General features: G+C 45.2%; 1 protein-coding gene across 1 annotated transcript in view; it reads left to right on the forward strand.

The window, feature by feature from the left end:
• Nucleotides 1-18,269, forward strand: part of LOC126263559 (O-acyltransferase like protein-like) — a 110,492-nt gene that overhangs the window by 56,416 nt on the left and 35,807 nt on the right. Inside the window, exon 5 of the mRNA XM_049960652.1 lies at nucleotides 17,486-17,612. Within this exon, the coding sequence (XP_049816609.1) occupies nucleotides 17,486-17,612 (127 nt within the window). The remainder of the gene's footprint in view (nucleotides 1-17,485; nucleotides 17,613-18,269) is intronic.

Genomic DNA, 18,269 nt, shown 5'->3' on the forward strand with positions numbered 1-18,269 from the left:
CATGTTGATGTATGTGACGAGGTGGGGAGTCTAACAACAGGCGAGGCTGTGCCACGCGCACCCTGCCATTCGGTCCGAGGGGAGCTAGGAAACGCCTGAAAACCTGCTCCAGGGTGCACGCCAACATGCGGTGTAAGCGCCCGCAGAGAGACAGGAGGGGCCAAAGGGTCGACCTCCTTCGGGTCGGGGCACCCGACGGGCGAAGACGACATATGGTCCGGAGCGGGCAAGAGTTCCATGTCGGAGGACAACTGGTCACAGAAAACGATCGGCGGCGCGTGACCCAGGGAGGCGCCCCGCGGTTGCAGCGACGCGTCCACTGCGTGCGTCGCCGGCGGGAGAACAGGCGGCGGCGGCGGCGCGTCGCCATGGGGCAAAATGGAAGGCAGCGTCGGCAACACCTGGGGCCGAGGCGAGCCACTAGATGGGTCCTCAGGGCGCTGACCGGACGGCACCGTCGCTAAAAGCAGACGGCGAGCGGCAGATCCCATGCGACGACAGAGGCGCAGCTGGTTGAGATGCCGGCGCACCTCACCAGAGGCCCCCAAAACCAGATACATAGCGCGTCTGAGGCAGCGAAGAACGCGCCCTTCGAGCCAACGCCGTGAACCTCGATAGTGGCGATAGTAGACAACGTCGCCTGGAGCAAAAGCAGGTGTCTGCCGCTGCACAGGATCCTGATGCGGCGGATGTAGCAAAGACATCAAGGTTCGATGAGGACGACCGTGGAGCAACTCAGCCGGCGAGCGACCATCTTGGGGCTGAGAGCGATACGAGGACAAAAAGATCAACAACGCGTCCTCCCGAGAATGCGACTCTTTCAACTTCAACATCTGTGACTTGAAAGTCCTGACCAATCGTTCAGCGGCATCGTTTGACTGTGGTGAAAACGGCGCGGACGTCAGATGTTGAATACCATTGGCCTTGCAGATTGACTGAAATTCTGCAGACATGAATTGTGGGCCATTGTCGGAAACAATAGTCTGTGGCAGACCTTCAATGCAAAAGATTGCAGATAACGCTTGGATGGTGGAAGATGATGTCGTGGAAGACATCCGGACAACAAAAGGAAAATTACTGAATGAATCGACCAGAACCAATCATTGAGCATTCCAGAATGGACCAGCAAAATCGATGTGTAAGCGTTGCCAAGGGGAAGTGGCTTTTGGCCATGCAAAGAATTTCCGCGGTGGTGCGGATTGTTGTTCGGCACACGCCATGCAAGAAGAGCACATATTCGTAATCGCAGCATCGATTCCGAACCAAGTACAGTGCTGACGAGCAAGTTGTTTCGTTCTCACTATACCCCAATGTCCTTAGTGGAGAAGCTGTAAGACAGAGGACTGTAACGAACGTGGGACCGCGACCCTGGACTGATCATTATCGGAACACAACAGCAAAACTCCACGTCATACAAAAAGTCTCTCCTTGTGAGCAAAAAATCTCCGATCCGTGACTTTGACAAGGGCCATTGCGTAGCAACAAAACGCAGAACGGTAGCAAGGACAGGGTCAGCAGCTGTGGCTGTAGCTACACGACGAAAATCAATCGGTAACGATTAGACCACGTCATCGGTTTCCGCATTAATGAACATGCAAGCAAGTTCGGAAGAATCGAATGCTCTATCCTCAGCAACAGGCAAACGGGACAACGCATCGGCGTTTCCGTGCTTAGCAGTGGACCGATACAAGATATCGTAGCGGTACTGCGAGAGGAAAAGAGACCAGCGAATGAATTTCTGCGCTGTACGTCGAGCTACAGGCTTCTTCGGATGAAAAAGCGATGTCAAAGGTTTGTGGTCCGTGATGATGGTAAAGTGACGACCATACAAGAAATCATGAAACTTAGTAACATCAAATACGAGAGCCAATGCACCTTTCTCGATCTGTCAATAATGTATTTGCGCAGACGAGAGCAATTTGGACACAAAGCCAATAGGGCGGTCATGCGATCCATCTTTGTGCGCAAGCACAGCACCGATCCCGAAGTCCGATGCATCTACCATCAACAAAAGGGGCTTCAGGGGATCGAATGGCGTAAGGCAAGTATTTGAAAGCAACGCCGATTTCAACTGGCGAAAGGCGCGTTCGCATTCCGTCGTCCAGACGAACGGAACACCTTTATGGCGTAAGCGATGAAGCGGAGCTGAAATGGAAGAGGCATGGGGAACATAGCGATGATAGTAATTAATTTTTCCCTGCACACTCTGCAGCTGCTTCAAATTCTGCGGCGAAGGCAAGTCTTTTATGGCACGGAGGTGCTCGGGACTGGGATGTATGCCTTGGGCATTGATTACATGTCCCAGGTAGCGCAAGTCACGAGCAAAAAACACACATTTGTCCTTCCGCAAGCGAAGACCATTTTGTCGCAAGACCTGAAATAATGTTCTGAGATTGGCTAAATGTTCTTCTTCCGTCTTTCCGGAGATCACAATATCGTCCAGATAGTTTGCTGCAGTAGGGACCGACATACAAACAGTTTGTAGATATTGCTGAAACAATGCAGGGGCGGATGCACACCCGAATGGCAGTCGTTTGAATCGATACAAACCAAGATGCGTGTTAACCACCAAAACGCGCTCGGATTCTTCGTCCACCGGTATTTGCAAGTACGCATCTGCTAAGTCGAACTTCGAAAAATATTTACCCGGGCACAGTTTGTCAAAAAGATCTTCCGGGCGGGGTAAAGGAAATGTTGCAATCACTAATTGTGGATTCACTGTTGCCTTGAAGTCCACACAAAGTCTCAGTTTTCTGGAAGGATTTGGCAAAATTACTAAGGGTGATGCCCAGAGAGATGCCTGCACACGTTCAATCACACCTTGTGATTCCAAATCATGTAATGTTTTTGCGACTTCATCACGCAATGCGTGGGGAACATTGTGCACTCTGAAAAATTTCGGTTGCGCGTTTACGTTCAGTTCCAAATGTGCTTCATAGCTCTTAGCGCAACCGAGGCCCGGTGCAAAAATGTCTGCAAATTCTTCACAGAGACGAGAAACACTGTCTGAAGGCACAGTCTGGTTCACTGATAGGATCTGATTTACTATAGACAAGTTAAAGAACTGAAATAAATCGAAACCAAACAAGTTCACTGCAGAAGAAGAATGAAGGACGTTCAATGACACAAGTTTTGTTTGTCCTTTGTATGTTGCAAGAAGGCTGCACTGCCCTAACACAGGGAGCCCGTGACCTGAATATGTAGTTAGCTTAACATTTGCGGCATGCAACGGAGGTGTGCCCAGCTGTTTGTACGTGTCTTGATTGATCAGTGAAACTGCAGCTCCAGTATTGAGCTGGAATGGTATCACTTTGCCGTTAATGTCCAAGTCTACAAAAAGTTTATTGTCCTGCTGACGACAAGAGCGACTGTCTCGTGCAACGTGAACTGACACTGGCACATAATCACTTGCGACATGACGGGATTTCCGGCGATGTCGACGCACACTATTTGTGGGACGAACACAGTCACTGTTAAAGAGAGTGGCACTGGGCGGAGTGGAATTAACTACATGAATTTCCATGGGCGAAGTTACACGAGCCGGAGTATCCTTGGTTCGATTCCGATTCCGGCGTGAAGCAAAGGGCCTGGAATGATTGTGAGTGTCCGATCTGAGCTTTGTCTGGCAAACACTTTGAACATGTCCCTTTTTAGTACGGAAAAAGCAAATAGCTTGGCGTGACGGGCAATTCTCACGCGAATGTCTAATAGCACACCGCGGGCATGATTTTATCACTGCATTTGCTTGCCTGCGCGGCACACGTGGCTGAGAGCCTGGTGGCAGCTGCGCGGCCGGGCGCGAGGGCTGTTTACTGCTCCGTGCAGCTCGCCCGGCGGGCCGGTTAACGTGACACACGGCTGGTGAAGTTTCAAATGATTCCTGAGCAACGTCAGGTGTGTCCTGCCGATCCAATACGTCCATCACTTGTTGAAGGGAGGGATTGACTAGTTTCAAAATCTGTTCCCTTATACGAACATCAGAAACGTTCCGTGCAATTGCATTACGTACCATAGTATCTGAATAAGGGAGTCCACATTGACACTCAAAAGCACAATCCCTAATAAGGCCTTGCAAGGTTGCAACCCACTCCCTATTAGTCTGACCTGCCGTACGTTTGGTACGAAAGAAGGTATACCGTTTGGCAACTACATTGACTGATTCTTTGAAATAGGCATATAATGCAGACAAAATTTCGTCGTAGGACATAGTTGCTACGTCGCGTCGGGGAAATAATTTGACGATCACACGGTAGGTGTGGACGCCGACGGAAGACAACAAAAATGGCTGCCGCTCGTTACCTTGAATTCTGTAGGCGGCGAGATGGAATCCAAATTGGTGTGACCACTCCGTCCAGCTTTCCAGTGCAGCATCAAATGGACGAAAAGTTGGTGCAACAGCGTGCTGTGGCTGCGTTAGCGGTGGAGTGGCGGCTGCCGTATCGTTTTGCATTGCACAGTGACCCTGGACGAGCTGTCCAAGGGCATCCAGTAAGGCCTGCGTCTGCTGATTCTGTAAGCGATAAAATTCGGACAGTACATCTGGAGATGGTGGCGAAACCATTACACGAGTAAATCAGGGCAATATCGATAAGAACGCGGAAAACCTCGTCGCCAAAATGTAGTGGATTGGCAGGAGACCAACCCACTAAATTTAGAGGAAGCCGAAAGGCACGTGTTTTAGCTCACGCAGGCTGGCGTGAGGTCTGGAACAGGACAATGAAATTAGAAAAATGGACGCAGATGGTGGAATACTTAACTTTAATCCATTAATGTTGAATGTAGCTCTTGTCTGTACATTATTTACAATATCAATAGCAACTGATAATGGCGCCTTGCTAGGTCGTAGCAAATGACGTAGCTGAAGGCTATGCTAACTATCGTCTCGGCAAATGAGAGCGTATTTTGTCAGCGCGTGAACCATCGCTAGCAAAGTCGGCTGTACAACTGGGGCGAGTGCTAGGAAGTCTCTGTAGACCTGCCGTGTGGCGGCGCTCGGTCTGCAATCTCTGATAGTGGCGACACGCGGGTCCGACGTATACTAACGGACCGCAGCCGATTTAAAGGCTACCACCTAGCAAGTGTGGTGTCTGGCGGTGACACCACAGAAGGTGCCGTGGCAGGAGACGACTTGAGAGGAGTATGAAACTTTGATACGCTCTTTCTCTCAGATGCAGAATTTTACCGTCATAAGCATGGAAACAGATGATATTCAGGACTTAAAGATCTTGTGGCATAACCAGCATAAAAGGAATGCTACTGTAGTGTGCTCTTGTGCTAGCAAAACGAAAATGAAGTTTGAGATATCTATTTCCAGTCACATCATTTACGTAGCAATTCTCCTGGAATTATTGAAGTCAAGTCATCCATTGATAGACTCGCTACCTTCCAGTCCCCACTGCTCAAAGGATGATGTAAATCAGATCTTCCAGATAAATATGCATACAGTTGACCTGTTACAATAAAAACAAGAAACTAAACGATGTAAGGAAAGTTCTACAATACATACATGACGAGTACAAACCATTCTGTAACTTTATCTGCCAGTGGCCAGCGAAGGATAGACAATATGAAGATGACAAGCATACTCACCATTGCGTGCTTTGATGTATTTTCTTGAGGCCGTATTTTGGGTACATTATGATTAACTGTATGCTCATAACACGCCTTCTTATTGCTGTAATAAATATGAATATGAATTTTATGAACTTTCATAACACAATCCTCCCATGCAAACAGAACGCTAGTTGCCTCATCAGCCGCACCAGGTTCTAAAAAGGATCATCCCCACCACATCCAGACTGCATGACTGACCACTCTAGATGGCTAAATTATGTTGTAATGGTGTATATTGTTTCACCCTGAGACCAACTGTTAGACAGCGATTCCGCAATACCAAGCTTTAGGGGTTGTGTAGTGAAACAATTTTTTGTCTCTCCTGAAAAATTTACTTTCTGGGACATGACCTGTTTTCCAACTCACGAATCAAATGTACACTCCTGGAAATTGAAATAAGAACACCGTGAATTCATTGTCCCAGGAAGGGGAAACTTTATTGACACATTCCTGGGGTCAGATACATCACATGATCACACTGACAGAACCACAGGCACATAGACACAGGCAACAGAGCATGCACAATGTCGGCACTAGTACAGTGTATATCCACCTTTCGCAGCAATGCAGGCTGCTATTCTCCAATGGAGACGATCGTAGAGATGCTGGATGTAGTCCTGTGGAACGGCTTGCCATGCCATTTCCACCTGGCGCCTCAGTTGGACCAGCGTTCGTGCTGGACGTGCGGACCGCGTGAGACGACGCTTCATCCAGTCCCAAACATGCTCAATGGGGGACAGATCCGGAGATCTTGCTGGCCAGGGTAGTTGACTTACACCTTCTAGAGCACGTTGGGTGGCACGGGATACATGCGGACGTGCATTGTCCTGTTGGAACAGCAAGTTCCCTTGCCGGTCTAGGAATGGTAGAACGATGGGTTCGATGACGGTTTGGATGTACCGTGCACTATTCAGTGTCCCCTCGACGATCACCAGTGGTGTACGGCCAGTGTAGGAGATCGCTCCCCACACCATGATGCCGGGTGTTGGCCCTGTGTGCCTCGGTCGTATGCAGTCCTGATTGTGGCGCTCACCTGCACGGCGCCAAACACGCATACGACCATCATTGGCACCAAGGCAGAAGCGACTCTCATCGCTGAAGACGACACGTCTCCATTCGTCCCTCCATTCACGCCTGTCGCGACACCACTGGAGGCGGGCTGCACGATGTTGGGGCGTGAGCGGAAGACGGCCTAACGGTGTGCGGGACCGTAGCCCAGCTTCATGGAGACGGTTGCGAATGGTCCTCGCCGATACCCCAGGAGCAACAGTGTCCCTAATTTGCTGGGAAGTGGCGGTGCGGTCCCCTACGGCACTGCGTAGGATCCTACGGTCTTGGCGTGCATCCGTGCGTCGCTGCGGTCCGGTCCCAGGTCGACGGGCACGTGCACCTTCCGCCGACCACTGGCGACAACATCGATGTACTGTGGAGACCTCACGCCCCACGTGTTGAGCAATTCGGCGGTACGTCCACCCGGCCTCCCGCATGCCCACTATACGCCCTCGCTCAAAGTCCGTCAACTGCACATACGGTTCACGTCCACGCTGTCGCGGCATGCTACCAGTGTTAAAGACTGCGATGGAGCTCCGTATGCCACGGCAAACTGGCTGACACTGACGGCGGCGGTGCACAAATGCTGCGCAGCTAGCGCCATTCGCCGGCCAACACCGCGGGTCCTGGTGTGTCCGCTGTGCCGTGCGTGTGATCATTGCTTGTACAGCCCTCTCGCAGTGTCCGGAGCAAGTATGGTGGGTCTGACACACCGGTGTCAATGTGTTCTTTTTTCCATTTCCAGGAGTGTATCTGAAATGTAAACTTTTCAATTAAGTTCTCTTGTCATTGGGCTCAGATTTCACTGATCGCCTGCCTTACCAGGAAATACAACACTAGTACGTTACGTGTTACAATTTACTGTAGAGTCGCGACTGTTGAAAGAGGCTGTAACGTATTACTATGTTTACGACGTTACTCGTCGAGGCATATACGTTATCTCGCATTTCTAGCTTCTTCTTTCACACAAATAATGATAAAAATTCAGAAATTCAGGGTCGCCACCAGCCCAAGCCCTTCCTACGCATTTACAGAAAAACGGAGCTGGAAAATTATTAGTTTAATTAATTTAATAATTTAATTACAAGTATGCAAATTTCTTTAAGTAGCCAGATAAATACCACTCCATGTTGTGCATGAAGCAACTTGATTAATTCAGGATTGGAGATCGGAGTAAGTAGGTAAGATGAACACCTCAGAATTTATCTTTCACGTAGATTATTTATTGTTCATATGTTCAAATGTGTGTGAAATCTTATGGGACTTAACTGGTAAGGTCATCAGTCCCTAAGCTTAGACGCTACTTAACCTAAATTATCCTAAGGACAAACACACACACCCATGCCCGAGGGAGGACTCGAACCTCCGCCGGGACCAGCCGCACAGTACATGACTGCAGCGCTTTAGACCGCTCGGCTAATCCCGCGCGGCGATTATTTATTGTATCTAAGTGTTTGGTTGCACATCCTAACTACACATAACTGGTGCCTGACTAGAAAGATTTAAGAATTACGTGAGAATGTAACAGAGCACAATTTAATTACAGCATGAAGAAACACAGAAAACTGGGTTGGGAGACAATGATACTATCATATCCTTTGCTTTCATACTATAAAAATATCTCAGTGAGATTCGCATTACGATTCTACGCATGCACTATTCTGGACAGAGGTTTAACCCATGCACGAGGCTGTGCGATAATTATTCAACATACTAAGTGCGTCTGCTGCTTGCAAACGGCCGAACTAGAGCACGTGGTGCATTCCGAATCGAACTACTGTGCTGCTTTGTAGAAAGCGCACGAAAAAACAGATATTCTCGGAGAAATTATAGCTCATTAAAATAGCAAACTGTTCAAATAAAGCCTATTGCGGTGCTGTGGTGGACCAGAAGGGTCATTGATTACCAAACACGTGGCACAAAATCGACACACAAAGACTAAAGCAATTTCCACAAAATATAAGATTAAAAATCATTAAAAAAACTCGCTTCACACGCTTCAGTTAAGCTGAAGTTCTTAAGTTTTTGCCGGCCGCGGTGGTCGTGCGGTTCTAGGCGCTCCAGTCCGGAGCCGCGCTGCTGCTACGGTCGCAGGTTCGAATCCTCCCTCGGGCATGGATGTGTGTGATGTCCTTAGGTTAGTTAGGTTTAATTAGTTCTAAGTTCTAGGGGACTGATGACCACAGCAGTTGAGTCCCATAGTGCTCAGAGCCATTTGAACCATTTTCTTAAGTATTTCACCAGTTAAATTTAACGAAGTCCTATCTCAACGTGATTTCTATCACCTGAAACCCCCCTTAAGCGCTACGATCTGTACTCATCAAGCGTTCACCGGGGAGTGCCCCTTTCTCCTTCCAGATTACCTAGCTCCCCGTGCAGCGGAAGCTACTAGAGGGGTAGCCCTCCATCATCAACCTCACACACAAAAACAGCCTTCGACACAGCCTTCGACTAAGATGGGTAAACCTCTCTGTCCAGGTATTGGAAACCTAAGTTGGTCATCCTGTGCTCTCCTTTGAACGAGAAGCAACATCGTCTGCTCCCAGCAGACGATGACCAGTTCAGCGATTCCCACATTAAAACACATATATAATAATCAATAGGCCTTATTTGAGTGCTCAGTCTTTCTGGAAGAGTTCACGAATTGAGCTAAAATCAGGTAGTAAAATGAATAAGTTGTACCGAATTCGACAAATGTCTTATGAAACGACTTCACAGAGACGCTTCAAGGTGTTCCACGTGTCGCCCTCGCATTTGGAGGTTGTCTCGTAAATCTTGACGAGACTGTAGAAATCGCTGCTGCAGTTGTTCAAGTGCATCAATGGGACTGCTGTATACATCACTTTTGATGTGACCCGCGGCAGAAAAATCCAGAAGATGGAGGTGGGTGACTTTGCAGGCCAAGGCGGAGGCTCTGCGCGACCGCTCGCTCTCTCACCGTACTGGCACGTCACGAGCCGTCTTCTACCAGTAGCAGAATGTGCCTGAGCCACATCGTGTATGTACCGCATTCCCCAACCGAGGTGTGTGAATGAAATTCGAACCCAGTCAGGCGGGGACTTCGTCGAAACGTTTACATCTCAAATTCATTGGTACTAACTAGGACGACGTTTAATACAGATGTTAGTGCTAAATCATAGCCCACACTTGTCGCAAACGGCTCCTTTGCGTCCCCTTGATGTTTACTCGAAAGTTTCAGCTTTTGCTATCGTATACCTTCACACATGTCAGTTTTCGTTACTAATTGTGATCCAACATGTATAATTTATGACAAAATTGTAGTGTCAACAATAAACCTCATGTGTCTCACGTCTCGGTGAAAATGTTTCCTTCACATCTAAGGTCACATTTTTTCTTTTTCTTATATCATCAGATTACCGGTTTTGGTCTACAATGGCCATCTTCAGATCTTTTGAATGTTGGTCTCCATAAGGTTCCCTTTCTGTGCAGCGACCGTGGAATATAAAATTATAAAAAATGTAGCAATCGGTCGCGGAAACATAATTTATTTATCTTGTTGCAAATCGATTTCGACTGATATCAGTCATCATCGGTGCATTTTTCTTACCGATACATGCCATAAGTAGAAGTAGAAGTGCTGTTCTTGGCAGATTTCTATCATGATAGCAGTCGAAATCGATTTGCAACAAGATAAATAGATTATGTTTCCGCGACTGGTTGCTACATTCTTTATAATTTTATCTTCAGATCTGTTTTATAAAAACATGTCATAATATAGAGGAGCCATAGTGGCATAGTGGCATGGCTCCAGTATATTAGGAAATGTTTTTATAAAACAGAGCTGAAGATGTTTATTATAGATCGAAACCGGTAGTCTGATGACGGGGAAAAAAAGTGACCATAGATGGGAAGTAAATGAAATTTATTCTGTATTCAGGTCATTATTCAATTCGCAACCATGTCGCAGCTTGTGAAAATGTTTCCACCTGACGCCATTTCAGTGATGGCCTGTCAGTTTAAATATTGGTGCTGTCGCCATTCATCGAATCCAGGTCCACTGCATGGGGAGCGTGAAAGCTACTATTCGGCTACGGAGAGGACTATTACATTTATGACATTAGTGAAATGACTAAAGGCCCAAGGAAAGACAACTAATATCTCAGGCATGGAGGCACTTATGGACGCTGGAGGCGCCAAACAATATCTTGCTTACGTGGAAGAATCTTATGCAGCCGGCTCTGGTAGCAAAGTAAACTTTACATCTGTGGCCACAGACCCCATAGTTCACTGACGAGTCCCTCAAGGCTCTGTCTAGGCCCCCTTCCTATACTCTATCTATACGAATGACATTTGCATGATAACCAACAGCTGCTTACCTTCATTTGTCGACGACACCGCCATTTATGATTCCCAAAGCAATTTAAATTTTGTTACATGAACCCATCCAGACATATCCAAAATATTAAACGTTGCTGTACATAACGGAAAATAAAAATTGGTGCCAGCAAAACCCATGTCGCTTAACCACGCAACATAGATGTAAAAACGAAAGATAGTGCTAGTGACCATCTACTCAAGAGCACGACCAAAGCGTCTGAAAACACAGAGTCAGAACACACAGACAACACAGCAGACCACACCGCATCAGGGAAAGGAAACGGATGGTACACACTAACGTACAATAATAACACAGAATGGAAACATATTGTAAAAGCAAGGAATCCCAATAAAATTCAGAACAAACGACACATTTGAACAAAGTCTAAGATCAGACAAAAGAAGCTTGCACAAATTTAGCAGTGTGGGAATATACCAACTCACATGTAACTCCTGTCAAGCCCAGTACATAGGACAAAGAATCAGGAACTGCAGATCAAGGTACACAGAGCACATGAGGCTCTGAAGAGTGACAGCACATATTCCATTTCCACAGAACACCTAATGAACAAAAACCATCACTTCACTAATACCGAAACTGATCTACACATCCTGAAACACAGCAACAGGTTACATCAAAAACTAACAAAAGGAGGTTCAAATGGCTCTGAGCACTATGGGACTTAACTTCTGAGGTCATCAGTCCCCTAGAACTGCCCGAGGCAGGATTCGAACCTGCGAACGTAGCGGTTGCGGTTTCAGACTGTAGCGCCTAGAACCGCTCGGCCACTCCGGCTGGCTAACAACAGAAGGAAGTTATTACATACAAAAGGCTATAGTGGAAGGGAAAAACGTAATAAACGAAAACAAATCACTTTGCAACAACACACTATTCGCGGCTCTAAGAGAACTCACACACCCCCATAGTCACCCCACCATTACATACAGAGACATGAATAAGGAAAAGAAGTCGTCAGAATTCCCTCCACAATTTTAATAACCTTCTCACAATATGCGAGACATTCTCGTGACACGCGCGAACAGCAAGATGGCGTAATGTTTTGAATTACAACCAAGTTATGTTTTTCTGTGTTTAGAAGCAACTGCAAACCGACCAACGAACAGACGAATTACGTATGACATGTTGTATGCCAAGAAACGGCAACAGAAATATGGGTAATGCCCGAAATTCGCATCAAAGGTAAAAACTATGCAGTGACTTTAAGTAAATAAGGTGTTATGGAACTATTCTCAGAGTACAATATTTGGAACCAAACAGTACACATGTAACATCATTTTATGATGTTTATAACGATGCTACTTTCGAATGTTTATAATAAAGGAAAAAACCTCACTAATGATGGCGTCATTGACACTGAAACTACTTTGCGAAATAAAATAAAATACATAAAAATAAAAGTGTTTGGCATCAAGGTGGGCCCACAACCCCATACTGTTGTAGAATCCCTGCTAGATAATACTTTTAAATTGTATTGACCTGCCATGACCTGTATCTGTGAAATATCTTGCACATCACCTGCTAACCACACATAGCCAAAGTACACAGTTCAGCTTCAGTCCTTTTCTTTTTTAACTTACCCTCGTTATATGAGGATATGGGATATCCCGATGTACAAAGCTAATGTGGAAAACATTTACATATGTTGACTGTTCCAACTTGCGAGTGCGATCTTAGGAAGTCACCCTTCAATACCTAGATATGTCATGGCTAAATTCTGCAAAACAAAGTCCTAACCATAATCGTCCACATCTCATGTTTTCTTTCCCATAAAATCATCCGATTACTTTCATACTTCATCGAATGCAAAGCCTCTTATTCCTCACCAGTACCGCTCACTCGCCCTACTATCTAATAGCCCCTCTCTCCGCTAGCGGAGATAAAATCACCTACAGACAACATCCCAAATCATCCAACACAATTTTAGATGTTAATTCGTGTCCGTTTCTTATTCATTCCCTCTACTTATTCACATCATTCTCATATCCATCATTTATAAAACCCTTAACACACGACAGTAGGCATAACCTCATTGGTCTTTCAAGTTAAATACAGGTTTGAGCCCATACGTGTCCCCTACAATCCCCTCCAAATAAAATCCCAATTTGGAGATGTAAGATACCCCACTATTGCCAACACCTGCCACAAATACAGGATGTTTCAAAAAGCACTTTACAACTTTAAAAATTCATATAAATTTATTGAAAGTAGATATAGAACTTCATTTAGTGTTTTTTTAGGGAAAAATATCAAGTTTTTCACCTTAATCTAAAGATGCATTTGGTTTCCGTTGGTTATCCTGCACACATTCCATAGGCAGTCAATTTCTTTCCAAACTCGCTGTAACACTGCAGTTGTAATCTGCTCAGTGGCGGCGTAAATCCTTGCCCTAAGTTCAGGTAGAGAAGCCGTCACAGGGGGTTACAAACACGATCCTTGATGTATCAAGACCTTTAAAAAAAAAAAAAATATGAACGGGTGGTGTCAGGTCTGGGGAAAGTGGGGGCCATGAAATTGGCGCATCACGGCCAATCCATTGACCTGGAAAGTGGTCACTGTGAAAATCCCGGACGTCAGCCACGTAGTGGAGTGGTGCACCATCTTGCATGAAGTTAACATTTCGTTCTTATTAATCCTCATCCATATTTGGTATCAAAAATTGTTGTAACATATCCAGGTACACTAATCCGTTGATGGTTCTCTCATGGAAATAAAAGGGGCTGTACACCTTGTTCTTCCTCAGTGCGTTAAAAACACGTTCAGTTTAGGGCTATCACGAACGTGTTGCAATGTTTGATGTGGATTATTCAGCGTCCTTGGTACGGAAATTACGCTGAACTGTTGTCGTCCACTTCGATTCTTCAAACCAAAACGCAGCTAGCACGCTCGGGTCCAGTGGAAACAGCCATCTTTAACGTAACTGCCGCTAGCGCTCCTTACGGTGCGATTCGGCACTATCGAACTAGGCGAGACAAAACTTGATGTGTTTTCCTACAAATTGACACTAAAATCACCACGGAATTTCAAAGTTGTAAACTCCTTTTTGAAACATCCTGCATAATAAACATGCAAACCAGAATAACAACTGAGAAAATGGCTCAAAAACAATCGAGACAAGCTATCAACTACAGTCTGTTCATCATATGAATAAACCTGATGTAAAAAAACAGAGACGCGATTATTGGTCAGAAGTCTTAGAACACGTACACTGGTGTTGTTATGCTCTTGGAAGTAGGTCTCACCCACGCGGAGTAGCCGCGGGGTTTGAGGCATCATGTCACGGACTGCGCGGCCCCTCCTGCCGGAGGTTCGAGTCCTCCCTCTGGCCTGGGTGTGGGTGTTCTTATTAGCATAAGTTAGTTTAAGTAGTGTGTAAGTCTAGGGACCGATGACCTAAGCAGCTTGTTTCCTTAGGAATTCCCACCCACACACACACACAAGTAGGTCTTATTTATTTATTTGATATCTTGTTACTCAGCTACTTTAAATGAAACTGTAAGAGATTCTAATGTATTAACAGCCATCAACGTTTTCCTTAATCACGACTTAGTTATATAGTTTTGTGGTGTGTGTACTGTAAGACCTTCGGTACACACACCATCAGGTTATTTGACTTGTCGCTCTAATGAAGTAGGCGAGTGTCAGCAATATGTCTCGTGGTCTTATCGTGGCGTGTTTATCTTCTGCCGTTAGGTCAGACGATAGAAATGCCACTTGCACGCTTAGAGTAGCAGATTGACGGTGACCAACTTTAAACAGAACTTGATTAATTTTCACACACATTTATTAAAATAATAAAAAATATAGATATTACGTAACTTGATTCTGGATGCTGTTTACAATTGACAATCTGAAGTTCCTTTGGTCTTGGTACGTTAATCTTATTCTCACATATCTCTGATACTTGACAAAGTGTCTATTCATTTATCTTCATGGCTATGTACAGGAATATGATAATCTTATTAGGCGCAGACTGAAACTTGGCTATAGACTGGTACAGACAAATGCAGACTAATGCAGACTGATGCAGACTGACTAATCGGAGGTCTGTACACGCGTTATAATACCTCGCGCGTTCAGGTATCACTGTGCGAGTGTGATCCGTGAGGAGAAAAGGTTCTACGTTAGCAGCAATCTCATTGGCTGCGAGACATATTAATACGGGGATCGGCGGAAGCAGAATTTGGTCCGCCTCTAAGACAGCGCCATCTCGTAGTGCGGAGACGGACGAGCGCTGCGCCTGCGCTGTTGTGGTTAGCAGGGCGCGCTCTATTGGGAAAGTTGTGTACGCGCTGACTACGCGGAACTATGTACACAACAAGTTTTTATTTCAAAACTAGTGTACAGTCACAGTCTTTGTACTGTTGTCCCAATTTAACTGGACGTTGTCCTCAGATTGCCGCACTATTATTGCGCAGTACGAAAATGAATGGTATGAAAATGGCTGAGGCTGCTTACTGCTTCGTAGTGAAACACACGTGTGGAACACGGTTAAAAAGTATAAAGAAACAGGTTTTTTTTAATGTTTTTCATAAATTTGCAGAAAAAATCGTCTTTGAAGTTTTCCAAGGGACTGTATTTCATGCAGTTGAGACACAAATACACATCGGATGTATAGCGGAATCGCTAGCTAAGTAGATTGATAACCTGGTATAGGTTATTGATCACTGGTTCAAATTTCGCCTTGGTTATCCTTTTTTTCCGTTCAGCTTGCAATACCTACGTCTCATAACTAAAATTCATCATCACGTCTTATGAATAATGGACGTCTTCCTTTTTCTAATTACATATTGCACGTGAAATATCTGTTTTCGTTTCAAATACAAATTCTTAATTTAGATGTTTTATGAAAGATTGTTAATAAAGGTTGCTTATATTAAGAAATACAACGATTTAATTTTTAGGACAAACCAAATACTGTGCGTTTGGACTGTGTCCATTGTATTATACTACAGATGTAATCTCAAACGAACCATACTGGGGAGTGTCGTAGAAACATGAAGAACAATCATTTTCGCAGCATCGAGCACACAGTAGAAATGCTGTATTTTTACATTTGCTGTATTTTTACATTTGCCACTGTACCATTACAATATGGACCCAACAGAACTGATCTGGAGCCAAGTTAAGGGATTTGGCCCGAGAAGTAACAAGACTGTTAAGCTGCCAGACGTACTGGAAGTAGCACACGCAGCTTTTTCACACGACACTGGCGAACGCTGAAGGGATATAGAACGGCACGTCGTAAAAGAAGAGGAGAAAGTGCAGCACCTAGGTGGCTTTGTATATTCTGATGTTGATCGACTCGTTACCAACGTGGAAGATCACAGTTCTAGAACTGAAATGTGTTTCTCGGATTCGGATAAGGAAGGAGCTAAGAGATTACCAGACGACTGACTATAATTAATACCTTCAGTGGCTTCGGTATTCAACAATACGGTGAAATCCCTGCATTTGCATCACACATAGCTCGCTCAGAGAAATTACCCTGTGTTAGGAATTTTCAGCACTCTTGTTTGCAATTAGAATACTACGTTAGATGAGAACGAGAGCATTTCCGTCTGGTCGCCTATGAAGCTTGCGGTAGTGCTGGAGTTTTACCAAATATTATTTCATTCTCTTTAAAAATTAAATGACATTCGCGGCTGGTCCCGGCGGAGGTTCGAGTCCTCCCTCAGGCGTGTGGGTGTGTGTGTGTTTGTCCTTAGGATAGTTTTGTGTGTAAGCTTAGGGACTGATGACCTTAGCAGTTAAGTCCCATAAGATTACACACACATTTGATCATTTAAATGACATTCGAAGCTGTATTGTTTGTCTGCTCGCCTCTTTCTACGTCTACTGCTCACATGATTGCAGGTTAGTTGGAGCAGCTGGCTGGTCAGCGCTGTCCGAGTTAAATGCGTTGGTAAAGCTGCTGTCCCGCAGTATTGCGCAGTCTATGTGCGTGTAATACATCACAAAACGTATCCTTATGATAGTACTTGACTGTACTGGGCACAGCTAGGCTTCCGCTCCACGTGAAACAAAATCGAATGAGTTTTCAAGCAAACGCGGAAGAATACGTGGTGTAGTGTTTACGTCAGGTTTATTCTTATGATGAACACAGTATAGCCTCTCTCTTCTCTAAGAAATGGCATACACATTTAAAAAATGGGGTAAAGTTTCAGTCCACCTGTCTTCCTGATGATGACAACATGGCCCGTTGCAGAAACGTTGTGCTTGTCGAACGTAATAATTCGCCTGAGAACTTTTCCTTCATAACATACACGCTGGGAAAAACTGATCCACGCTTGTTAGTTTATTTTACGAACAGATACCGTGAATATTCTTAACAACTCTGTTTGCCGCGCAGTTGCTTCTCGTGCCAGCTGCAACTGCTTCACTTAGTGGTGGCAAGTAATGTGGAATGCACGTTGGATGGAAAGCCACATCCTGTTTTAACAAAGAGGCCGTTCTGTGTTGCAGCGACGATGCGTCCCTGCGGTACGCACGGTACGTTTACTTCCCCACGCACAACAGAATGGCGCCATACCTGGTGGGAATCGGGCTCGCCTACGTCATGCACAGGGGATACTTCACCAAAATCAACAAGGTAAGTGCATTTCTCTTCCACGCGGCACCAGTTACTTACCTCTGTGGGTAATTGGGTCTTTAGCACTACTGATGGTGACATTAAAACCTAGCGAGTAACTTTTCTATTTTTACTGGAAATGAGCTATATTCTGGCCAGGGCAGACGAGGAGGGATGGGGACAAGTAGTAAGTGGTTTAAAAAACTGGTGCATCTCCGTACATAAAAGGCGGTGTCCTCAATCACTGACTGACTCACCATCGCTCAGCCTAGACTGCTAAGAATGGAAACTTGAAATTTAAAGAGTATGCAGGTCATATACTGTAGACGTCGTTTAAGAAACGATTTTTCGAAATTCCAACCTTAAGATTCTGAAATAGAGGATGAATGGTTTTTTTGAAAAATGTCGCCATCAAGGCAATTTTGAAGCTAGGCCTACGAAAATTGGTATTTGTTTTCTCGGTCAGAAATAAAGAAACACGTGACTCAGCATTTTTGGAAATTTAATCCTATAGGGTTGAAAGAGTGTGTGAAAGCTTTTTTTGAAAATACGTCATTATTAAAGAACTACTAAAGTGTTTTTAAAGCTACATCCATGGACATTGGTATTTGACTTCTCGGTTACAAATATAAGAAATACGTAGTCCATTAAATTTCGGGTATGCAGCCGCGCAAATAA

The sequence above is a fragment of the Schistocerca nitens genome, chromosome 6, assembly GCF_023898315.1.
Source record: "Schistocerca nitens isolate TAMUIC-IGC-003100 chromosome 6, iqSchNite1.1, whole genome shotgun sequence".
In the NCBI taxonomy this organism is placed as follows: Eukaryota; Metazoa; Arthropoda; class Insecta; order Orthoptera; family Acrididae; genus Schistocerca; species Schistocerca nitens.